This window comes from Sabethes cyaneus, chromosome 1 (assembly GCF_943734655.1).
Source record: "Sabethes cyaneus chromosome 1, idSabCyanKW18_F2, whole genome shotgun sequence".
Taxonomy (NCBI): domain Eukaryota; kingdom Metazoa; phylum Arthropoda; class Insecta; order Diptera; family Culicidae; genus Sabethes; species Sabethes cyaneus.
Window position 1 is genome coordinate 148620310 of NC_071353.1, and position 25076 is coordinate 148645385.

General features: G+C 42.4%; 2 protein-coding genes across 5 annotated transcripts; one reads left to right on the forward strand and one right to left on the reverse strand.

The window, feature by feature from the left end:
- The first annotated feature begins 15379 nt into the window (after positions 1-15379).
- On the forward strand, positions 15380-16787 carry LOC128745081 (max-like protein X). Of its 4 annotated transcripts, none has more exons than XM_053842061.1 (4): positions 15380-15412; positions 15527-15829; positions 15915-16040; positions 16099-16787. In XM_053842061.1, the coding sequence occupies exons 2-4, from the start codon at positions 15820-15822 to the stop codon at positions 16734-16736; spliced, it is 774 nt and encodes a 257-aa protein (XP_053698036.1). In that variant the 5' UTR covers positions 15380-15412; positions 15527-15819; the 3' UTR covers positions 16737-16787. The 4 variants fall into 4 exon arrangements, with proteins under 4 accessions (XP_053698036.1, XP_053698035.1, XP_053698034.1 ...); XM_053842060.1 differs by having other exon boundaries at positions 15389-15469; XM_053842059.1 differs by lacking the exon at positions 15380-15412 and having other exon boundaries at positions 15421-15829.
- A 32-nt stretch (positions 16788-16819) lies between these two features.
- LOC128746426 (tRNA:m(4)X modification enzyme TRM13 homolog) lies at positions 16820-18194 on the reverse strand. Its single transcript, XM_053843474.1, has one exon. It carries the CDS (start codon positions 18170-18172, stop codon positions 16820-16822), a length of 1353 nt encoding a protein of 450 aa, XP_053699449.1. The 5' UTR covers positions 18173-18194.
- Between the last annotated feature and the right edge of the window lie 6882 nt (positions 18195-25076).

Here is a 25076-nt window from a genome sequence, read left to right on the forward strand (position 1 = left end):
TTGCTTTTTTTCCAGTTTTCCGTCTTTTTTCCGTTTTTTGTTTCTAGTTTTCGCCTTATTCCAGCTCTATATTTTTATCCTTCTCGGCTTTGTTTGCTCCGTGTTTCCTTTTTTCGAAGCATTGCCCTCGATTTTCTTTCTTACCTATCAGGTTTGCTCTGTTTATGGCATTCTTTTTTTCGTTTGCTCTCCGTTTTGCCTTTTTTATCTTCCATTTTTCGTCTTTTTTTTTCCGGTTTACCATTTTTTTGGTAAATTTGTCCTGTTTTTTTTTCTTACTTTTCTGTCTCATTTTCCCGTCTCGTACCCCATTTTCTTTCATATTTCGTTTAACCTCTTTTTTCTCTCTGTCGATTTCTTCATTCGTTCGCTATTCTTTTCCCTTTTGATGTCTCTTGCTATTTTTCCGCCTTCTTTTTCTTGATTCATTTTTCTTTTTTCTCCCATTTTCCCACCTTTTCTGTCACGTTTTTTTTTCTTTTTCAGTTCTGTTTTTTTCTTCTATTTGTCCCGTTTTCCATCCTTTTCCTTTTTCCTTTTTGCTGCCCGCTGTTTGCTCTCTCTCTCTCTCTGTCCCGTTTTTAAGCCCTGATTTTCCGCTTTATATTCTGTTTTTCGTATTTTTCTTTCGTTTTTCCACTTTTTCAGGCCCGTTTTGCCTCTTTTCCTGTTTCGTTGTCATGTTCTGTCCCGTCGTCTATTTTGTTCCTGGCCTTCATCCTTTTCCTTTTTAACTTCTATTCAATCGCTCCCCTGGTGCAATTCGGACAGGAAGTTTTACTTAAAATTAGACGTAAAATCGGACCTTTTTTTTAAATTGGATATGGACATTGGACACGAAGTTTTAATTGAAATTAGGATTTAGGACATTGTTTGCCTTACTCTCTAACACCTCTTTCTCTTATTCAGTCCCGTTTTTCTTCTCTCCCTTCCTTTTCGTTTTTCGCATGTTCCGGTTTACTTTCCGTCATATTTATTCTATGTTTGGCATTCTTTTTCCACTTTGCTCCTGTTTTCCTTTTTTATCTCCCGTTTTCCTTGTCTCTTTCTTTTCCGCTTTACCGTTAACTTTGGGTCGTTTTTTCTGTTTTGCTTTTTTTTCGTTTTTAGCCCATTTTTCCGTTTTTTGTCCCATTCTCGTTTTATATCCAGTTTGACCTCTTTTTCGCGATTTTTCTCGTTTCCTCTGTCGGGTTTTACCTTTTTTTCTGTTCCGTTTTCCCTCCTTTTTTCTGTCCGCTGTTTCCTCTTTCTCTATTCCGTTTCTCTTCTTTTTCAGTCCCGTTTTTCGCCCTTTACATGCCTTATTTGCCTTTAGTTGTATTTTTTCGTTTTTATTATTTTTAGGTCGGTTATTCCTCTATTCCTTACTTTTTATCCTTTTCTGCCGTCTTTTTTTAAATCCCGGTTTTTGTCTTTTTTACCTTTCTAACTCTTTTTCTATTCTTTTGTTTTCGTCTGTTGTGTTCTTCTCCTTATTATGTACTACTTTTGTTTTCCGTTTCCGTTTTTCTATCTCGTTCTTCTCTTTTTATGTCTCGTTTTCCATTGTGCTTCTCCCGTTTTAATCTTTTCCACCATTTTTTTTCTTTTACGTCTCGTTTTCCTGTTTTATTGCCTCGTTTCTCTTTGTTTGCTATCTCATTTTCTTTCTTTCTTTCTGTTTTATTCTTGTTTTCTGCTTGTTTTTTTATTTTTCTTCCAGTTTCCTCTTTTCCTTCTTCTTTGTTTTTCTTCCAGTTTTCGTCTTTTTCAAACTCTTTGGGCCGTCCATTTTTTATCAATTTTTTTGGTTCATTTTTTGGCCTATTCTAGATTCATTTTTTGTACATTTTTGGTCCATCTTTTGATCCTTTTTTAATCTATTTTTTGGTACATTTTTTAATTCATTTTTGGTACAGTTTTAGTCGATTTTTGCTGTATTTTTTAGTCAATTTTAAGTAAATTTTCGGTCTATTTTTAGGTCCATTTTTGGTATATTTTTGGCCCATATTTTGGTTCAATTTTGACCTATTTTTGTCTTTTTTTGGTAAATGTTTAGTTTCATTTTTGGTTCATTTATTGCTCGATTTGTTTAGTTTTTGTGTTCTTTTGGGTTCTACAAGCCGTAGAAGTCCAGTCTGAGCGAAGTTTTCAACTTTTTTCTAGTGTCCAATTGTTTTTGTTTTATTCTGTCCTGTGTTTTTTGTTTCATTGTTCTGTTTTTCTGCGTTTCCTGTCCCATTTTCTTTCTTATTTTCAGTCCAGATTTTCCTCCTTTTTCCATTCGTTATTTGTTTTTTTTTTCAGTTTTCTTTTAATCTTTTCCGTTTGACCTGTTCTTCGGTCCATTTTTCTTGTGTTTTTTTTCTGTCCCATTTTCCCATTTCGTGTCCCATCTTTCTCATTTCATATTTTGTTTAACCTCTTTTTTTCCCTCGCTACTCCTTTCTCTTTTGGTGTCTCTTGCTACTTGTTCCGTTCTTGTTCTTCTCTTGTCTCGTTTACCCTCTTGTTCTCCCTCCGTTTTCCCACCTTTTCTGTTACGTTTTTGTTTCTTTTTCAGTCCCCTCTGTTCCCACTTTCTCTGTCGCGTTTTTCGCGCTTTTAGTCGCTGATTTTCCGCTTCTTTGTCTTCACATTTTTATGCCCTCTTTCTTTTCTTTTTTTTCCACATGTTTTCTTTTTTTCCACATTTTCAGGCCCGTTTTGTCTCTTTTCCTGTTTTATTAGTTGTCATGTTCTGTCCTGACTTGAGTCGTCTTTTTTCGGTCCTTTACATTTTGAACTCCTTTTTAATCGCTCTCCTGGAGCAATTTGAATCTGAAGTTTTACTTAAAATTAGACGTGAAATCGGTTCTTTGGTTCATTTTTTCTCTCATTTCCCCATTTCGTGTCCCCTCTTTCTCCTTTTATATTTTGTATAACCTCTTTTTACTATTTTTCTCTAACACTTTAATTTTTATTCTTTCACTATTCTTCCTTTCCCATTTGGTTTCTCTTGCCATCTGTTCTATCTATTCTTTGTTGCCCCGTTTTCCCTCTTTTTCCCTCCCGTTCTCTCACATTTTCTGTCACGTTTTTTTATTCCCGTTATCCCTCTATTTGTCTTGTTTTTGCTCGTTTTCGTTTTTCCTTTTTGCTGTCCACTGTTTCCCCTTTCTCTGTCACGTTTTTCAGGCCTGATTTTTCCTATTCGTTTTCTCTTTTACTCCGGTTTTTGTATTTTTGACTCATTTTAAACCCGTTTTGCCTCTTAGGCTTGTCTTATTATTTGTCATTTTTTGTCGTCTTGATTGCGGACCGTCGGTTATCGTCTTTCGTCCCTTTTTAAATCATTTTTAATTGCTCTCCTGAAGCAATTTCGACAGAGTTTTACTTGAAATTAGACGTAAAATCGGACTGAAACAGAGTTTGAAGTTTTAATTGAAATAAGGATTGATATTGTTCACCTTACTCTCTTACACTTGTTTATCTCCTATATAGTCCCCTTTTTCGTCTTTTTGTTTCCTTTCCTTTTCATTTTTCGTCTTAGTCTGTTCCGTTTTTCTTTCTGTCACATTTATTTTTTACTCCAGTTTTTCGCATCTTTTTCTTTTCCGCCTTATCGTTTACTTTGGTCCATTTTCCTGTTTTTCCTTTCTTCTTTTTCTGGCTCATTTTCCCTTTTTTTGTTCAAACATTCTCGTTGTATATCCAGCTTAACCTCTTTTTTGCGATTTTTCTCGTTTCCTCTGTCGAGACCTGTTTATTTTACTTATTTGCTGTTCCTCGTTTTCCCACCTTTTCTGTCGTGTTTTAGTCCCGTCTTTCCCTCCTTTTTCCTCTAGTGTTGCCTCTTTTTTCTTGCCCGCTAGTGCCTCTTTCTTTATACCGTTTTTCGCGCTTCTCAGTCCTTATTTTCTTCTTGTTATTCTCTTTTCTATTTCGTTTTTCGTAATTCCTTTATTGTCTCATTATTTACTCATTATTTATTCTTTTTTACGAGTCTGACTTTTGACTTTTACTTCTTTTCTATCGTTTCGTCTTTCCTCATATTGTGTTACGTTTTTTGTCCCCGTGCTTTTTGTCACTTTCTGTTTTCCTCTTCCTCTCCTCTTTCTTTTGTCCTCATTTTTCATATTTTTCTGTGCCGTTCTGTACCGCCCCTGTTCTGTTCCTTTCTCTTCATGTTTCTGTTCCTTTTCTGCTCTCATTTTCTTTCTGGTTTTCTTCGCTTTCCTTATATTTTTTTCTATCGTTTTTCTTTTCTCTTTTGTCCAGTTTCCTCGTCTTTCCTCCGTTTTCTTTTTTTCCCGCTGTTTTTCTCTATTTATATCCTGTTTTTTCGCTCGATGTTATTTTATTCCTGCAAATTTTTCGTATTCTTTTACTTGAAATAAGGATTGACGTCTTACTCTTTCACACGTTTTATCTCATTGTTATTCCGATTTCCCACTTATCCAGTTCCGCTTTTCTAACTCTCCTTTCCTTTTTGTTTTTCATCTTTATATTTATTCCGTTTTTGGCTCCCTTTTTTCCCTTTGTCAGACCAGATTGTCCCATTTTCCTTTTTTATCTCTCGTTTTTTTGTTTTTTCTTCCGCTGTCCTTACTCTTCCGCTTTTCCTCTTTTACTTTTCTTCCCTTGGGTCAGGATTTTTCCATTGTTTGTTCTATTTATTCTTTATTTCCAGAGAAAAAGAGGTAATTTTTTTCTCGTTTCCTGTAGTTTTGTGCTTGTTTTCTGATCCATTTTCCGTCTTTTTTTGTATCGTTTTTCTTCTTTTTTTTCTCTCGTTTTCCTACCTCAACGCCTGCAACGTCTTTTTTCTTTTCTTCCTTTTTTTTCTGAGCGCTTCTCTTTCTTAGTTCCAATCTCCTTTTCTTGTCCAATTTTTTTTATCCTTTTAAGGTCTGATTTGCCTCTTGTTTTACTTTTTTCTGCCCCGGTTTTCTTTCCTTTTTGTCCTTTTTTTCAGTCTTTTCCAGTCTACGGTCCGCTTTCATCTGTTGTGTTCTTCTCTTTTATTATTGTCCTGCTTTTTCTTCTTTTCTGTAACAATGTGATTTTTTGCCATTTTATTCGTTTTGTTTTCCGTGTCTATTTCACTATCCATTTTCTTCTTTTTCTGTTCTCGTTTCTTCCTCTCTTATTTTCACCTTTTTTTCCATCTTTTCTATCACGTTTTTCTCCTCCCTTTTGTCCAGTTCCATTTTCCCATTTCCTTTCTTTCTCTTTTTATATTTTAATTAACCTCTTTTTTCTCTTTCTTCATTTTATTCCCTCACTATTCCTTTCTCTTTTGGTGTCTCTTGCTACTTGTTCCGTCTTCTCTTGTCTCGTTTTCCCTCCCTCTTCTCCCTCCGTTTTCCCACCATTCCTGTAACGTTTTCTTCTTTTTCGGTCCCCGCTGTTTCCTCGTTCTCTGTCGCGTTTTTTGCGCTTTCAGTCCTGATTTTCCCCTTATTTTTCTCCTTTTTATTCCGTTTTTTGTATTTTTTTCGTTATTTTATACATTTTATTTTATTAATTTTTTCTATCTCATTTTATTTGACATGTTCTGTCCTGTCTTTAGTCGTCTTTTTTCCTTTTAAAATCGTTTTTCTGGAGCAATTTGGACAGGAAGTTTTACTTAAAATTAGACGTTTAACCTCTTTTTCCTCGTTTTCTCTGTCACTTTTTCTTTTTTTTTGTTTCTTTATTCCCCCGCTATTCTTCTTTTCCCTTTTCAGTTCTCTTGCTATCTGTTCCTTCTTTTCTTTGTTGTCCGGTTTTTCCACCTTTTCCGTCGCGTTTTTTCAGTCCCGTCTTTCCTCTGCTTTCCTTTTATTTTCATGTCTCATTTTCCTTCCTGTACCCTCTATCCCTTTTTTCTACTCGCTGTTTCCTCCTCTAGTTTTTCACACTTTTCAGTGCTTATTTTCCTCTTGTTTTTTCTTTTATATTTCGTTTTTCGTAAGTTTGTGTTCCGTTTTTTCTCATTTTCAGGTCCGTTTTTCCTCTTTTTCTGTCTCGTTTGTTCTTTTTTACTCTGCTTTGGCTTTCATCTTCTGTTCTCCGTTTTCGTCTTTTTCATTTTTTCCTCTTTTATTGTATCCTACTATTCCTCCTTTTCTCTCACATTCTGTTTACATCTTCCGTTTACATTTTTTCGTGTTACATTCCCGCCCCTGTTCTGTTGCTGTTTTCCTGTTGTTCTCGGTTTTCCATTTTGCCGTATTTTCTTCTTCCTTTTTCTCCTTTTTTATCACTTTTGTCGTTTTCTGCTCTCATTTTCTTTCTCGTTTTCCTTGCTTTCTTTATGGTTTTACCGTTTTTTCTATCGTATTTTTTTCTTTTCTCTTCGGTTCTCGCTTTCTTCTCTCTAGTTTTCTCTTAACATGTATCTCCTATTCTTTCAAGCCATTTCTTGCGATGTTTTCATGTCAGTTTTTCTTTTAATTAAAATTGTGATTGGCATCGTTCGTCTTACTTTCTCACATGTTTTATCTGTTATCTGTTTGGACTTTCTTTTATCCAGTCCGTGTGGAGACTGCTTGCTATAGGCACGCTGTTTGTTTCATGATGAAATATGAATTGTAGAGTTAGGTAAATATTCAGGGAGACCGAGTTTTTTTGGTCATTAAAATATCAGAAATTGCCAAAAAAGACTTTTCTCTTCTCTGAAAATTAGTGTAAATAAGAAAGATTTGAATTGCACTTGCAGTTGTATTTGAAATTGGACTGAAATTTGGACAGAAAATCGGTGCTGTGAAATTGGTCCTGAAATAAGAATTGAAATTGAGCTTGCGTTACTATTACTACTGGAAAACTACATCAAAAACTGCCAGACCTCTGGATTACCGTAATTATTTTATTTCACATTAATTTTTTTAGGGAAGATGAGGCACGTCGTGCCTCAGTGTGTCCCAGCCTGGGCACGCCTCCGGCGTGGCGGTTTGAATAAAATATCCGATTCCACGCGAAGTTTGTCCTCGAACCCCAGAAGACAAATATAACCTCCGCTCCGCTAGGCGGAACAGCTGCGCCGAAATGCACAGCAAGCAAGCTGCATAGTAGATGGGACAAATTGTAGATTTTATTTTTTCCATTATTTATCCACACGTTCTAAACAGCAACACGTGCGCACATTTGAAATGCATCTCAAATTGAGAAGATTACTCTGCTGGCTGGCTGATGCTGATCTTCTCGACTTACACAGGACGCGGTGACAGGCAGACGGGCAGGCAGGCAGGCAGTCAAGCCTGCCTGCCTGCCCTGCCAAACATTTATTCCAGATGTTAGGAAACGATCCGCTTCGGATGCAAAGAGTGCGATCACTCGGCAAAGGAAGAGGAAGAGGACGCGAACGCGTCGTGATCGGAGTAGGTACATAGTAGGTCCCGGCCGGTTTGCCTGTTGCGCAGATTTTTCAAAAATAGTTCCTACTTCTCCGCTGTTGCTCCGGGTTGCTGCTGATTTCTTTTTTTTTTTTGGAGAGAACCAATTTTAATACCCAAAACAGTCGGAGAAAATTGTACACACGTACACGGGATGGGATGTTCTAGAAGAAGCAGGCAGGCTGGTGTGAGATGAAGGCAATCCATCAATCTGTCCTGCGCACGGGCAGGCGGCCGGAGGCCGCTCACGGAGAGAATGGCAACGATCTTCCATCATCATCTGCCGTCGCTCGCGCATCACCTCGGTTGGTGTAAACAAAACTGCTGCTGCTGCAGCGTAGCAGTGCGGTGCAGAGAAGTTAAATTACACCGATGAAGGTTCGACGAATTAGTGGAAGTCTTTTAGCTGTTCGTTTTTCACGAACCAACCAAAAGTTCGTGGAGTTGGTTGGAACTGCTACTAGTAGGTAAACTGGAATGGAAATACATATATTGAAATTAATCTATCGCGGTTGGTAGTTCCGGTGGCCAAAAATGTGGTCACGCGGTGATCCGTTTTCAATCGACGAGCCCCAAATTTGGACGCTAAACTACCAATTACGGGGACGTTTGGCGTTCTCGTTTCTCGGCACCTGTTGCACACATTGTATATTGGAAACGATCGGATTCCATTTGCCATACAGTTGGTTGTCGTACGCAGCAATTGATTGCGCAGTACACCAAACGTGTATCCGCAGTTTAATGTGGACACTTCGTAACGACTAGCAATATCACCATATATTACTGGTATCGTTTTTCGAAGATTGACTACTTGAAATATGATCGGAAGAAGTGTTAGCGGATCAAAGAAGATTCATATACTAACTATATAGGTAGCTTATTTAAAATTTGAAAAAAATTCACCGAACCGTCAGTACCTGAAAAAAGGCGAGTGTACATACAGTTTCGTTGACAAAAATAAAGAAATATACAGAAGAATTTACTTCATCGTAAATTTGAAATAAGGACGAGGCATCAACCACAACAGTTAATTTATAGCGTTTTCCAAGCACCTAAAAACATCGGGAAAACTAACAGATGACGTCATAATAGTGTCTCATTCGATGTTACGGCCTTATTCCCCTGTGAAAAAAATCGATAAGCATCTTGGAAGATTAACTATTCAGTCAAAATTGAAACAAATCATCTGTATGAAGCGGCAAATGTCGACGAATCTGTGGAATTTCTGATAGCAACGATCACCCAACTGTCAACCCGACCGCGGCGGAAACCTCCCTGGTCTAACAGTACTGTTAGAAAACTAAAACGCGAAGAGCCGCCGCCGCCGCGCTCCGAAGATCCGTGCACTTTATGCTTGGTATATTCGACGTACACAAGCTAACCTCAAGAGCAACCCAAAACGTTTCTGGACGTTCGTTAACGAAAAACGCAAGGAGAATGCAATGGTCTTCCATCGAGTATGTTTCTTGACGAAGAGCGTGCAGATTCTGTTGACGGCATATGCAATCTATTTGCAAAACATTTTTCGAGTGTGTTTGATGATGAAGCTATTAGCAATCAACAAGTGAGGAGGGCGTTATGAAATGTGCCTGCTGATGTGCTGGACTTCCGTGTGGGCCAATTCACTACTATAGATGATGAAACTGCGATCAAAGAAATTAAATCTTCGGCTGCTTCAGGGCCTGACGGAATTCCTACATTTGTTTTGAAGAGGTGTGCGAGTGAGTTATGTGAACCATTGCGTTTCATATGCAACAGTTCGTGGAGCCAATCTACATTTTCGGACCACTGGAAGAATTCGATCATGTTTCCAGCATACAAAAAGGGAGAAAATAGAAACATCTCTAATTATCGTGGCATAACGCATAACTTCGCTAAGTGCTGGATCAAAACTGCTAGAAGCGCTAGTTAGTAGGCAACTGATGCAAGCAGTCAAGTCCTACATCCCAGCCGATCAGCACGGTTTCTTTCCTGGAAGATCTATTTCTACAAACCTACTGCAGTTTACGTCGCACTGCCTAGTAAGCATGAGCGAAGGTGCCCAAATTGATACCATCTACACGGATCTGAAAGCAGCATTTGATAGAGTCAATCATAAAATTTTAATCGCAAGTGGATAGCGTCATATCTCGCGAACCGCCGACTGTGTGTGAAACTTGGGTCCCACGAATCGAATGGCTTTGGAAACCTTTCTGGTGTACCACAAGGGAGCAATCTCGGACCGTTGCTTTTCTCCATATTCATCAACGATGTTTGCATCTTAATACCCGAAGGATGCAGACTGTTCTATGCAGATGACCTGAAAATTTTCTTGCGGGTGAGATCCGTCTAAGACTGCAAGCGGTTACAATGGATGGTAGACTTGTTTGCAAACTGGTGTAGTGCAAACCGCATGGTGATCAGCGTGAAAAAATGTGCCGTAATTTTCTTTACTCGTAAAAAACATCCACTGCATTGGCAGTACAAGATTGAAAATGAAGCAAATGAACGAGTTTCATCATTCAAGGACCTTGGAATTTTGCTTGATACAGAACTGTCATTTAGGGAACACTACTCTTACATCATAGCGAAGGCTAATCGCAATCTTGGGTTTATCTTCCGAATTTCCAAGGAGTTCAACGATCCGTACTGTCTGCGAGCACTGTACTTCTCACTCGTGCGGTCAACACTTGAAACGGCAGCCGTAGTGTGGAGTCCATACCATGATGTTTGGATTAAAAGAATTGAAGCTGTTCAGAAGAAATTCATTCGCTATGCTTTAAGATTTCTGCCTTGGAATACCCCAAGCGACTTACCATCCTACGTGAATCGATGCGCGCTGCTTGATATGAAGACTCTATCGAAAAGACGTGACATTGCCAGTGCTGTCTTCGTTGGAAAACTATTGCTAGCTGAAATAGGCGCTGCTCAATTCTTGACTCAGATTAGCGTTAGCATTGCCCCAAGGAATCTTCGACTTCGGCCGTTTCTTAGACTACATTTTTATAGAACCGATTACGCGCAGAACGAACCTGTAAGAAGAATGTGTTCAGTATTTAATCGAGTGTTTGACGAATTCGACTTTAATGTCAGTATAAATGTATTCGAGAAATCGACTGATTTTAATTGATTTGTGACAGTTTATGTAGTTTTAAGTCATTAATGTAGACCAAAGCGTTCGATGAATTATGTTTATAAATAATAAATAAATAAAAAAATAATACGATTTTTCAGCACGTTACGGCTGACGTCAAATTCGAAGCTGGAGTAAAAACGGTTAAAGTGGCGTAGGAGACCGGTAATCGTGCTGAAGCTGCTGTAGTTAGTCCGTCGATTCGGCACGTAGCTATTGCGCAATGTACGACTCCGGATGGGAAAATCAAGGTTTTGCAAAATATACGGGCAATCCACCCGTGAGGTCAATGAATCGGAGACATTTGTTGCGCGACGAACATGAAGGGAGTCTAGGTCGATGAGCCTACAGCGTTGTTCGTAGCTTGGCAGCTGGAAAGGATTATTCTACGGAAGTCTCCGAAGAGCAAAACGAATGAATCTCCACTGCACTGACTCGATTCGGCTAACTCCATTTTGATAGTATGGACTCCAAACTGGAGCACAGTATTCAAGATTGGAGCGGACTAATGCACAATAAAGAGCTTTCAAGCAGTAAACATCGTTGAAGTTCTTGCCGATGCGCATAATGAAGTCAAGGTTCCTGCAGGCCTTGTCCACGATGAACGCGATGTGCTGTTTGAATGTAAGTTTAGAGTCGAGCAGTATCCCCAGATCCTTGACGCAGTTTTCACGACGTAATGGCTGCTTGTAGTCAAAAGCTTGTAGTCAGAAGCGAACGGGCTCAGCTTTCTGGAAAATGTGATGGCTTCACACTTGTTGGGGTTAAGCAGTATGCGGTTGTCGACACACCATTTGGCAAAGGTCGATAGTTCCTCCTGAAGGACAGCGGCGTCGGATAAATTTTCGACTTTTGAGTACAACTTGAGGTCGTCAGCAAACAAGAGTCGTGGACCTTCAAGCAGGTAGTTGATGTCATTGAAGTAGATAAGGAATATTAAAGGACCGAGATGGCTGCCTTGTGGTATTCCAGAATGAGCAGTGAACGATCCAGAGAGACTGCCCTCAATGTTCACCTTTAAGTGGCGATCGGATAAGTATGAACGGAACCAACGCAGCAACGGACCACCTATGCCAAGCTTATCCAGTTTAGCAATAGCGATTCGGTGGTTCAATTTATCGAAAGCTGCGGAAAGATCAGTGTAAATGACATCTGTTTGCGACCGAGCTTCGAAACTATTTATCACGTAGGATGTGAGAGTCAAGAGATTGATAGTCATGGAGCGCTTGGGCTTAAATCCATGTTGGTTATCAGAGATGTACTGTTTGAAAAATGCAAATACTGGTTCAAACAGGGCGCGCTCAAACAGCTTCGAAAATGAGTTTAGAGCAGAGATTCCTCGATAGTTATCTACGTTTTTCCTATTTCCCTTTTTATGCACAAGGAACATGTAAGCCGATTTCCATGCTGAGGGTAAGACACCTGAGTTAACGGATAAGCTGAACAGATCTCTCCTTTTTGAGATACTGCAGTCTGCTCACAATTTGTGCTCCATGATTGCAGAGCAAGGGTTCCGAGGTTAAAGATCATCTTGTACGAAACTGAGATTCCGAAGATATTTACTCGGACAATATCCCATCGCAAGACCGGTAAACTTGCTGAGATCTCTCTTATTGAGACTCAGCAACTTTTGAGTAACCTAGGGGTGGATACTCGACGTTTTATATATATTTAGATTGTTTGAGCGATTGTACAGCCATCCTACAGGCCATAAATGTTCGGCTTTCCTTTTGTTACAGCCCTCCCTCCAGCACACAGTCAGAGATCAGGCAGAGTGAATCTCGACCCGTGAGCAGAAAGTTTTGGAGCCACATCTTCGTTTGTCGACTCACAACGAGTCGCTGCGCGAGAACACCGCTCGCTTATTTTTATAGCAAGCTGCTTTGCGGTGCGCGAAGACTGCTCCAGGTGATGCTAGTGTTTTTTCCAAGTTCTAGGGGTGTCATTGAAACGATGTTTTGTTTGCAAATTTGTTCGAAGTGTTACGTCTGTTAGTCTGTAAAAATAGGTTCGAATGAATCTATAAATACTATGAACCAGAGAAGAGGGTCCAAAGCCCCAAAAGGAGGATGCTTTTTATAGCTGTTTTCCATGGCTAAAAGTAAAAACATGAATAAGGAGCCTGTGGAGTACCAGAGCGTCCTCCACAGTAATCAGCCCTTACCGCATCATGAGGGGCTCTGATGTGTGCGCGCTTTTCTTTCCCCTCAACTCGTGGGATACTTTTCTTATGGAAAACAAAATTAAAAATACAACAAGTGCAGATACGGCGGAAAACACGTTCGCGAGAGGAGGCATCCAGCGTTCTCCACCAAGGGTGGAGAAGGATGCAACTAGGAGCGCTAGTGTGGGTGGCAAGGGCAAGGGTGGTATGCCTATCACGCCGGACACAGCGACGAACGGCCCAGCGCTAATCAGGGCGATGGAGAAGAATAGAGACGCTGCACCTAAAGTGGTAGCAGCTCGATATAATAATCGAGTTCACGTCAGGTCGTGGCAATTTCTCCAAGGACCTGAAGCAGAGCTTGCTCATGCTTCGGAGAACCTTGAATGCAGCGACCAAAACGCACAACGACTTCGTGGCGCGTGCAGGAAAGCCGAAGAAGGTGACCGTGACAGCGTCGAAGACAGTACAGACGGACGCCGGCCTGCTGACGGAGTGTCGCAACGCGGCCCACGAGGCCACGGAAAACGCTACCAGCAGTGGTAAGGCGTCCGCCAAGCCAGCCACGTAGCCAGAGGTGGGGGCCAGGAGCCCTATCTTGGCTCCTAATACATTATATGCATATCTTACTGCTTATAAATATAATACATCACAATACATTTAATGTATCGTAGTTCTAAACGCAAAAATATGCATATAAAACAATTAAAATCAAAATTGGGCCCCCCCTTCTGGCTACGTGGCTGCGCCAAGCGTCTGAGACAGCCCCCGGGGGATAGCACTGCTGGTGGATCGAAAAAACGCCTGATCGGTAAAAGCCTTCAGGCTAGTGAGTTGGCACCTCTATTAAAATAAACAGCTCCACCTAAACCGGTAAGGAGGCGAGCGAAGAATGGCGACGCTCTTATCCTGAAAACCGACGGGTCGAAATACTCGGAGGTTCTGAAGGTCATGAGAGAAGATGCCCTACTCAGGCATCTGGGCGCGGGCGTGCGGAGCATCCGCCGCTCACGCATGGGCGATATGGTCCTTGAGTCCAAAAAGGACGCCACTAAGAAGAGTTCCGCATACAAGTCCATAGCGGAAGGAGTGCTCGGGGACGGAGTGCAGGTACGTGCTCTCACACCAGAAGTGACTGTCCAGTTTAAGAACCTGGATGAGATCACCGAAGTGCGCGAGGTACGAGCAAAGTGGAATGATGGTGGCAACCGAGGCGGTTCGCCTGCGTAAGGGTCCTGTCGGGACCCGGGTAGCCACCATACGACTTCCGCTGGCGGACAGAAACGAAGCCCTGAAAGCTTCTAGGCTAAAAGTGGGGTGGTCGGTATGCCCACTGAGCGTGCTCAAGCAGTCGGATGCTTGCTTCCGGCGTTCCTGCCGGAAACGGTAACTGGGTCTCGTATAGGTCCGGGATGGCGGCTATATGGACGACAAGCAGGTTCCCGGTTCAAGAGGTTGTGTCAACCGCAGGCGAGGGATTTGCGGTTTGCAGCTGTTATGCTCCGCCGAGTTGGTCTATCGAGCAGTTTACGCGGATGGTAGACCGAGTATCAGCTGTGCTGACTGGTTTAAGGCCGGTGGTGGGGGGCCGGGCGACTTTAACGTTTGGGCGGTAGAGTGGGGAAGTCGTCGCACGAACCATACGGGTCGGATTCTGCTTGAGGCTCTGCCAAAGCTTAACGTAGATCTGGCCAACGTCGGCACCACAAGTACCTTCAGTAGGAACGGTGCGGAGTCTATCATCGACGTGACCTTCGGCGGTCCTAGTCTGATAGGAGACTGGAGGGTAGACAATTGCTACACTCGCAGTGACCATCAGGCGGTCCGCTATGGTGTCGGTCAGATAACGCGGCGGCAGGCGGCGAGTAGAGCCGACACTCTAACCAACCGTCGATCCCGAAGTATTTGTGGAAGCGATCCGAAGAGCGTGCGGCGATCGCAGTATGCCCGATCCGAACGCTGATCATTTGATTGAAGTACTGCCGCGAGTGTGTGACGCTACCATGCCTAGGAAATGCCGACCTAGGTATGGGAGGTCACCGGCTTTCTGGTGGACAGCTGAAATTGCGGAACTCCACGGAGCGTGCTTTCGTGCGAGGAGAATTATGCAAAGAGCTCGTTCGGACGAAGGTAGGCCAAGGCCCTGGCCTCAGGCCGAAGAGTCGTCCCACGGCCGACTTTCCAGTATCTCAGACCATAGCGTAAGATGATGGCCTCTCAGCCGAACATCCAAAGTAACGTGAGGGTGAGTGCGTTACGCACAATAGCCACTCTCTGAAGTAATACCGATAAGGTGGTACCAGGGGGGATTGAGGCTGGACATTCTAATAGGGTTTTAGTGGCACTGGATCCTCACGCCCGATTAGGGGGGTCGGGATACCTAACCCCACTCGCTGAGTTGTCTTCTTAGGTGTCTGATAGTACCATATCTTCTAAGGTGCAGAGCAGATTTCCCTACTCGTAAAAAACCGCATTCCCCCGTTGAACATCATACCAATCTATCCAAGCGATCCAAAACCAACCAACATCAACAACGGAAATAGAAAAAAGCCAACAAGATCGAGAAGGTATGCGATGCGAATCGCATCTTTCATCAGTAAATTTAAAAATCTGGCATTAAAAAATTGGATTAAATTATTATCGATTCTAATAATTCTAATCGATTGTTGCAAACGAGATCAAAAGTTGCCCAATATTTTCATGCACATTGCTGAATGGACATTGCTCAATGGATTTGTCGAACAAACGCAAACAGTCTGGCAACCTTGTTTGCTGTCAAGGAAAAAGTTTGTTTTGGTTAGTGATAAAGTTAGGAAAACACGCAAATTTTAGTAGGAAAAATAGAAAATTGAAGTCGTAAAATAGCATTTTTGCTTTGGTGTGTTATTCACGTTGTGGTTGTCTCTTCAGGTTTTGTTGTGCTAGCCACTGTTATCACTAAGCTGTATAGCTTATCAGTTACTACCACCGAAACAGTAAGTTGTGCAAACTGCGGTGCGGAAGCTGTGGCTGCGGGAAGACAGGCGCAGGCAATCTTTTTTCTTGTCTGATAATGCTGGTTATTGCTCGTTTCATCGCGGTGTGGTGTTAATCAAGCGGTCGTTGTCGAAAGATAAACCACCGACGACTGCTGGGCTGGTGGACTTAGAAACGTATAGCTGTGTGAAGAAGGCGGTGAGGATAAGGAAGCGTGCTGCTTTACGATGTCTGAAAGTTAGTAATACCTCATAGTCATTCAGTGATCTGCTGAAGTCAGAATGAGTTTGCCGTCGCTAACCGTTGTGTTTTGTCACCGTAGGCATTAAGCATGAGCTTGATATGAAGATGGAGCCTTCCAGTCCGCCGGAGAAGGATCGCAGCATGTACTCGCGCTGCTCGAGTGCCGGTAGCGTTCACACGCCGACCTCTTCCGCTCATAACACTGGTAAGTCCGAGTAAAATTGTGAAATTTCAATCAATATTATAATGGGAATCGGTTGAAGATGACCTTGATTTTTCTCTCACAGAGGACGAGGAGGACTCGGGAGATAATAAGAGTAGCAGCACCCTTAGTTACAAGGAACGTCGACGGGAGGCTCACACACAGGCCGAACAAAAACGGCGAGATGCCATTAAAAAGGGGTACGATTCGTTGCAGGAGCTGGTTCCCACGTGCCAGCAAACTGATGCCTCCGGTTACAAGTTGAGCAAAGCTTCCGTACTGCAAAAATCAATCGACTACATTGGTTATTTGCACCAGCATAAGAAGAAACAGGAAGACGACCGCACCTCGCTGCAGAAAGAGGTAATGGCCCTTCGAATCATACAGAAAAACTACGAACATATGTTGCAGAATCAGCAGCAATCGCCCGGCCGGACAGAGGCACGGCTCAGTGACGACGTAAAGTTTCAGGTCTTTAAGGCCATAATGGACGAAATGTTCGTCACGTTTGATCAGCTACCGATGAACGATTTTGCCGAGCTGACTTCCGGAGTGATTCCCTGGCTGGAGGAACATTGCAAGCCACACCTGCTGCGGGACGTTGTCAACCGAACGCTTGGTAACATCACGGCCAACTACGTTGCGAGCGCCCGTCAAAGTCAAGGTGCTCCTAGAGAAAGTGGCGTTAAAATGGAGTGAAGGTGGGTTTATTTCAAGTTTTTCAGTAGAATTTATCGAACAATTAGCCGTTGTATGTTAAAGACAGGTGGTTTTTTTTCTAGTTAAGAACTTTTATTGAAATGTCCAATCAGACAAACGTTTTCCAGTGTAATTTCACTCTTCGAGTACTGCTTAAGCTGCGAATTAAAACCATTTGCCGTTAGATATTCTATTCGACCCAAGTCTAGCACCCGTTTGCATTTTCTGCCAACTTTTTCCCGTTGGGATCGGGTTAATCCATACTTGACACCATCCTCACCATCCAATTGAACCTTTCGCTTCTCCCGACTGGTTCCCGTGCCACAAACTGCCCAACTAACCATTCGTACCATCAGCTCAAATTCATCTCGTACTATTCCTCTGTCCAGAAGAAATTTCCTGCCAGTGTAACTTTTCCAGTCGCACCGATGATGGCAGCATAAGGCAAAAACAAATCCACTCACTTGAAGGTATTCCCCATTACCACCCGCGCTCGATTCCTTCGCCTTTACCAGACAGCGTAAAGCCAAATCGGTCGCTCCTCCACAAAGATGTTTCCCAAGGCCAACTACGTTTTTGCTTCCGCGCAAAACATCCAACTTTTTTAAAACCAAATCACCGATATCGGCTCGAATTCGCTCAACTATCTGCCGATCTTCGATACGATTATCCTGCTTATGTCGGTGGGAAGCCCGATCCACAAGCACCACCTTTGTATTCGCCAATTCATCCTTAACCGACTGCTGAATAACGGTAGCCAACCAAAAAGCAACTTGCCCTTTCCCGGCTCCAAATTCAACGAAAGCAGTATCCCGCCGCAGGAAACCCTCCCGTTCGACAATCCCCAGCAGCGAAGCGGACTGCGTTAGGTGTTTCAACGTTTGTGGTCCGTAGGACGGATTCGTCAGCTCCTCCCTGAAAGCGGCATGCTGCAAAATCATTTCTTCGATCGCATTGATTCGACAATCGCCAGAGTAAATCGCTTCAATTTTGGCTATCAAACCATTTAGTTCATCCTGTGGTACGTCCGCCAACTTCCGTTCATTGACGGCGGTTCCTTCCGATTGCGAGTTGTCGTCCTCCCCATCGGAGGCGGCATTTACGTTCGGTTGTATAAAAACTGGTCGTTCGACGGGACGAGCGTTGCAAATGCGTAAATGTTTGTCCAATTTGGTTGCCGAAATGGAGTGTTTCGGATCCAGAGGGCACGGTATCCGGTCGGTGCCGGTTTCGCTCTCATCGCCAGTAGTGGTCGTCGACGGTGGTCTTTGGGGTTCGTGTTCCCCACAATACTGTTTGCCCCGACCGACGGTCATCTTGCAGTAGCGCTTTTTGCGCTGCACGAAATGCTGACACCGGGTGGGTGTCTCCTCCTGTTGAACCATTACTTTCGGTCGTTTTTCTGCCGGTTCCTCCGTCGTCGTCGTCGAACTCATAATATCGGATGTATCGGATAGATAAAAATAAATACATAAAAAAGGAATGCGACGTCCGCGACGGCGACGTCAAAACTGTTAGCGCCACCCAATAAAAAGTTTTCTGCTTTTTACGAATTAAATCGATTTAAATACATCTCGACGCTATCGTCCGATATCGAGTCCAACGAATCGGTCGTCTGTCAACGAGAATCTATCATGTTATACCCAGGTAACCAATAAGCATTTCCAATGCAATTTAAAAGCAAACCAATAAGCATTTAAGTTGCCATAAATGCTACTTAAATGCTATTTTGGCAAAATATGCGGCTACTTTACTGCTAGCCTTCTTATAGTGCTGACAATGCTTATTTGCAGCTAGTTTCCAACAAGAAGAATTTAAATAGAATTGTGGATGCCAATTTACAACAGTTATGCAGTCAAAAAGCTGATAAACAACAACCTGCAGTATAAAACGCCAGGGATGCTAATAAACGACTGATTTACTGCTTATTTTAATGCTTATTGGTTACCTGGGTAAAGATAAAAGTTAGAATTTTAACCATTTTAACAGTGCAATAATTTTTTTATTGTCAAGATATAATCACAATATAATTTAACTGCATATTATTGGCAAATCCGATCGATCAAACAGATTATTTCAAATGCAGCTTAGAAATGCTTTAAATATTGTGCTAGAGCCTTGTAGCACAGCTTGTAGTATACCCAGTTTAGAGTTTGTAGCACACTGTGGCACCTTTTTGCAACTTAAATAAGTTTCGCCCGCCCCATGTCACCAATGTTGGTTCATGTTGCTATGCCAGAAGGGCACTGGGTTCAAAAAGCCACTGCGACAGTATTGAAAATTGTTTTCGCAGCTGGCCCCTATTGTTGTATACAGTTTATGAACTACTTAGGTACATACTTCTGCCTGCAGAAAGCCGAGGTGGGTCTTGCCGTATCAATATCATTCTTCTCTACTGTACTCGGTCCTAGGCTACTCGTTGCCAGCTTCACCTGCTATCATTTGGTCGAGCCATTTAGCACGTTGGGCCCCAACGTAGTCTCCCAACTTTCGCCAGGTGTACGATGGGAATCTCTCCTCCAAGTAGTGCCTGCAACTCGTGGTTCATACACCTACGCCACTCTCCGATTTTCGTTTGTACTCCGCCAAAAATAGTCAACACCTTTCGTTCAAATCCGCAAAAGTGTGCGTATATGTCTTTCGTAAGCAAGAGTACTCTGTCTCAAGTCCGTAGAGGTCATATACCCGCCATCACGCCTTTGGTATTTGCCATTACGACCCTGTAGGCATCACCCCAAGGGGTGATCGCATTAGCACTAGCACATAACCTTTCAAAGCAAGCTCGTTTACTAGCTTTTATCCCACTCTTAAGCGCTGCACGTGCAGTAACAAATGCCCGCCACAGCCACCGGCCTTAAACCAGTCGGCACAACTGATACTCTGTCTACCATCCGCGCAAACTGCTCGATAGACCAACTCGGCGGAGCATAACAGCTGCAAACCGCAAATCCCTCGTCTGCAGTTGACACAACCTCCTGAACCGGGAACCTGCTTGTTGTCTATACTGCCGCCGTCCCGGACCTACTCGAGACCCAGTTGCCGCTTCCGGCAGGGACGCGAAATGGGTCCGAGATGATGGCAATGTCCATTGCTGACTCGGAAACTGCTTGGTGTAACAGCTTAGTCACCGGCACACCGGCCGGGCACCTTGGGCCTCCCGTTACGTGCTTTGCGTCCCGTTTACCGGTACAGATCAGGCTCTTGGGAGGCTTCGCACAGTCCCTCAGGCTCCTACTGTGGCTAGTGGGCATACCGACGACTCCACTTTTAGCCCAGTAGCTTTCAGGGCTTCGTTTCCGTTCGTCAGCGGAAGTCGTATGATGGCTACCTGGGTTCCGACAGGATCCTTACGCAGGCGAATGGCATCGGTTGCCACCACCACTCCACTTTGCTCTTTGAGAGCTTGTACGACCTCGCGCACTTCGGTGATCTCATCCAGGTTCTTAAGCTGGAGAGTCACTTCTGGTGTGAGAGCGCGTACCTGCACTCCGTCCCTGAGCTCTCCTTCCGCTATGGACTTATATGCGGGACTCTTCTTAGTGGCGTCCTTTTTGGACTCAAGGATCATATCGCCCATGCGTGAGCGGCGGTTGCTCCGCACGTCCGCGCCCAGATCCCTGAGTAAGGCATCTCCTCTCATGGCCTACAAAACCTCCGAATATTTCGACTCGTCGGTTTTCAGGATAAGAGTGTCGCCCTTCTTCGCTCGCTTCCTTGCCAGTTTAGGTGAAGCTGTTTTTTTAGTGGAGCTTCCTGTGCCTTTTTTCTTGGCCTTAACCTCGGTCCACGGGCCACTCGTCGTGGAGACGCTTGGCGGACGCCTTACCGCTGCTGGTAGCGTTTTCCGTGGCTTCCTGGGCCGCGCTGCAACACTCCGTCAGCGGACAGGCACCCGTCTGTACTGCCTTCAACGCCGTCACGGTCACCTTCTACGCCTCTCCTGCACGCGCCACGAGGTCGTTGTGCGTTTTGGTCGCAGCATTCAAGGCCTTTGAAATACCTTTGATGTTCTCCACACTTGCTAGCAAAGTCTCCACCACGTAGCTAATCCTGTCTGCGCTATCTAACTATTTAATGAAAACAACATTTAACAAAGCAAACTAACCTAAAGATGACTCACTATTAGCACAACCCTCGCTTAAAGTCGCGAAACACAAAACACACACTCTAGCTTGCTCCACTGATCAGATAGAAATGATCGAGGCGAGATTTAGCTGATTCTCAGATAGGAACGAGATTTTCAAGTTTGAAGTCGGGAATTTTGTAACGAACTTTTGCGTCCAATTCAAACGCGAATGAATCTCTCCTTTTCCCTTTGGTTTATGCATCTAACCATTTCATTTCCCAGAGTTTATTGAACTTTCTTCGGGCTAATTTGAAGAAGAACCTGACAAGTAAGTCCACGCTTCGAGATTTGAGTTTTGCGAATGAGCGGCTCTAGGAAAGAGAAAACTCGGCTAACCTGTACGCAAGATGTATGGCGTATGAGTAGCCAACTAGCCATAATTTCTAGTGGCACATGCTCTAATTGCTGAACTTATCGAAACTACAGGAACAAACTAATTTAATGACCTTAATTGCTACAATCGCTCGGCACGGGTCGCATGACACCTTGGATTAGGGGTTTTATCCATTCACGTTTTACATTATAGCCATGGAAAACAGCTATAAAAACCATCCTCCTTGTGGGGCTTTGGACCCTCTGCTCTGGTTCCTAGTATTTATAGATTCATTCGAACCTGTTCCTACCGAGTTTCAGTCATTTGCAGGCGGAGAATTTACACTCAGCATTCGCATGAGTGCCTCCTTCCCTGTCCGCATACGACCCTAGTTTCGACCGGTTGTCCGATTTCCACCAAGTATCGTATACCGGATGGTACCACGAGGAGGTAGGGAGAGGAGTTGCTGAATAAGAGGCTGTGGACCTCCGTGGTTTCATAGCTACATGTATAAAATAAACCGCGAGGTTCTGGAGCGCATTATTCAACCATTTACCATCCACCATGGCTTGTTGAAGGTGGACCGTGCATAAATAGTTCGCACAGCCTTGGTGATAGTGGATTGCCCATCGGTGCACCTTCCCAGCAAACAAATCATCATCATAAATATAATCATAAATATAAGAGGCTTATGTCTGTCGCCAAAACGAGGGGTGCGATATGTATTTTCGTGGTAATAATCGCCCACATTAAGCAGACTCAAACCAATCATAGCAGATTACATTCAAGACGAGCAAAAGTAACGTAGTTGCACCTCATAGAGTTACATAGTGTTAGCGTTACATAGCCTACCACCAATTTGCTCTCAGCTAGACGCGAGGCGACGCGCTGGTTTACAGCTAGTCGTATAATAATGTGTGAAAATCATCTTAAATATCGCTAAACAAACTTTAAATCGTACATAAAGCTTAATAGGGGGCACCCTAGTTTACATTTATTCGTACAAAATTATAGTAACTGATTCACATTTAATTCACGTTTTAATTTCCGTCATTCATAAATGAAAATAACTCACGCAAGGCATTTTCGTTAATCTACAGCCAGGAAAACTTGCCTGACCTGCAGAAATTTTGCAGAATAATATTTGTCATGCCCGTCCTACACAAATACATGCGCGTTAGCTTCGTAAACATTGTTGTGATTTTTAGTTCGGACGATCAAAAATTTTGATGGACGGATTTTAAAACGGTACGACGAATTTAAGAAATAAAGTCAATTGCCTAATTTCAATTACATGCTTTAATAGTCGCTTTTCAGTGATTTCAAAGTTCACGGATCAGAAGGTAAGTGCGGTTTAGTCAAATCAGCACAAACATTTTTGGAGTATTCATTAAATCCATCCAACAAATGATAAAAATTAAAATGGCCTTACTACGACGGAAATTACAAATAAACCCTACTTATGAATGCAAATTGTTTTCATATAATTTGCAGTATGTATATTCGCCTCCAAAATAGTACGCAAATGCTGGTTTCGTGTATCGAATGCGATTTTTCTAGATATATATCGGTACATATATCATACTAGCTGATCCGACAAACTTCGTATTGCCACAAATTCAACTATGTTGTACATAAATCGTGAATCTCGGATGACCTTTGTCACAATCTCGAGTTTTGTAAAGTTCTGAGGAGTTCATGGGTGTTTTAATATACAAATTTTCCTCACAGTAAAGTAGAAAACAACTCCCCCCATCGCTCAGCCTGATAAAATGAAGCAGATAACATTTAAATATTCGCCATCATTACGAACCATCTCGCCGAATACCATTTTGCGGAACACCAATTCTCGGTTGACCATAACGCGGAATATAGAGTTTCGCAGAATACCATTTCGCGAAAAACCTCACGCGGGATGTACCATTTCACGGAAAATCTTTTCGTAGAAAGTACCATTTCGCAGGGGTGACCCACCTGAAGGAAAGTAATAGAGGTCAGTAGATCTACACTCTTAAATGATTCTACCTGTAAATAGGTCGGATTTAGTTAAAGCTAGGTTGAAACTACTCAAAATGCCCTTAAAGTGTACAAACTCAAACTTTGGGTAAAAATTTCAACCAATTTTGGCTACTTGCTACCGATAATTGAATTATTCTCCATGACAAATAACGCAATTTTAAGTTCCTACTACCAATTTTTTGGTTGAAAAACTACTCAAAATCTTAGTTTGTACGCTTTAAAGGCATTTTGAGTAGTTTCAACCTAACTTTAACTAAATCCGACCAATTTACAGGTAGAATAATTTAAGAGTGTAGGAAAATAAATAAACCTAGATAGAGGTGATCTCTACGGGGGGCTGCTCCCCGTAGTGGCCGGCGCTTTCGACGGCAGGTCGCCGGCAACACTCGCGGCCTATGGCCGGCTCGCGCTGAATTATCTAATGTTACTATTGATAGTTTTTGGTGGTCTTGTTATTGATTAATGTTTTATGAGTCTAAAATTGCTCGAGTTTGATTAGTTTTTGAGTTACGCAAACCATCATTAAAAAAATTCCTGCCTCCAAAACCCCCCACATGCCAAATTTGGTTGCATTTGCTCGATTACTTCTCGAGTTATGAGGAAATTTGTATTTCATTTGTATGGGAGCCCCCCCCTCTTAAAAGGGAGAGAGGTCATTAGCCAGATAACACAAAATCGTAATAGAAAGTTCACATTAAATCGTTTTCATGTCAATTTCACATTGGAATTGTAAAATGATTAGAGTATGTCAAATCGGAGTGAACATTAAGTTGTTTTGCAGTCGTGCGTGTCTTTAGATACAATTCATGACTGTGAATTATAAAGCAGTATAGACGACTGCATTATTTGATTATATCTTAATCACATATTCAGGAGTATTTAGTTGCGTGTTATAAAAACTGCGCAAAATAAAATTACAAATAGTTGTCAAAATTTTCGCACGTACATCGCCTCCACTTTGGTACATATATGATCTTATCTGACCTGAAATATAACTTTTTCGTTCAGATATGATTTCGTATACCTCAGTTGCAATCGAGATATACAAACCAAATGGTTTACTGGGTCGTTTGTCGCTCCGTCTGCAGAGTGCTTTAATTTTAATTCCGAACGACAGTGAACAAGGACAACACATACTGGATTATTGAACATGTTGAAGGTGGCGAATATTTTCGGTTAGATTGTTGAAATTTTGTAGAAACAGCAACCATACTGCATACCACGCTGTATACTGATTATAAGTATTACTTCAGGCATTGACGGCTTATTGCCGGGAGAGAGGGGGTGGGGCTGGCTAATCCCCCGCAATCTTTTTAACAGTTTTTCGACAGCATATTAAAATTAAATGCTTAATAAGTAATCGAGTCTTATTACAGCGACGCAAATAAAAATTGCACTTAAGTTTTCATTTAAAATAATAAACCTATTCTTATGTCTTAAGTTTTAGCCCAAATTTTTCTATGCGGGGCTAATTCTTTTCTATGAATGGCAAGAAACTTTTCAACTGTTTCAAAAACTTAACGTTAAATTTTTTGGATATTTGTGAGCACTCCATCCAACTATGAATGGCAAATAATAATTGTAGCAGAATTTGATTCAGAAATAATCTTTATAGCTGTAATATTTGGCCAAAATCTGTAAAACAATGCGCTTCATTTCAGCCTTATAAATTTTTCAGCCTTGATGTTTCAGCCTTACGTGATATTCAGCCGTTTGATTTTCAGCCTTTCGTAGGAGACCCGCGCATAGGTATATGTGTCGGCAGCCTATCCTATCCAGCTTTTTACGAGCCATAATGGCGGACGTGTTCGTAATATTTGAACAGCATTTTTGACATTTCCCTAATACATCGCACGTTTTCTTTCCGCGTGTTCACGGTAAA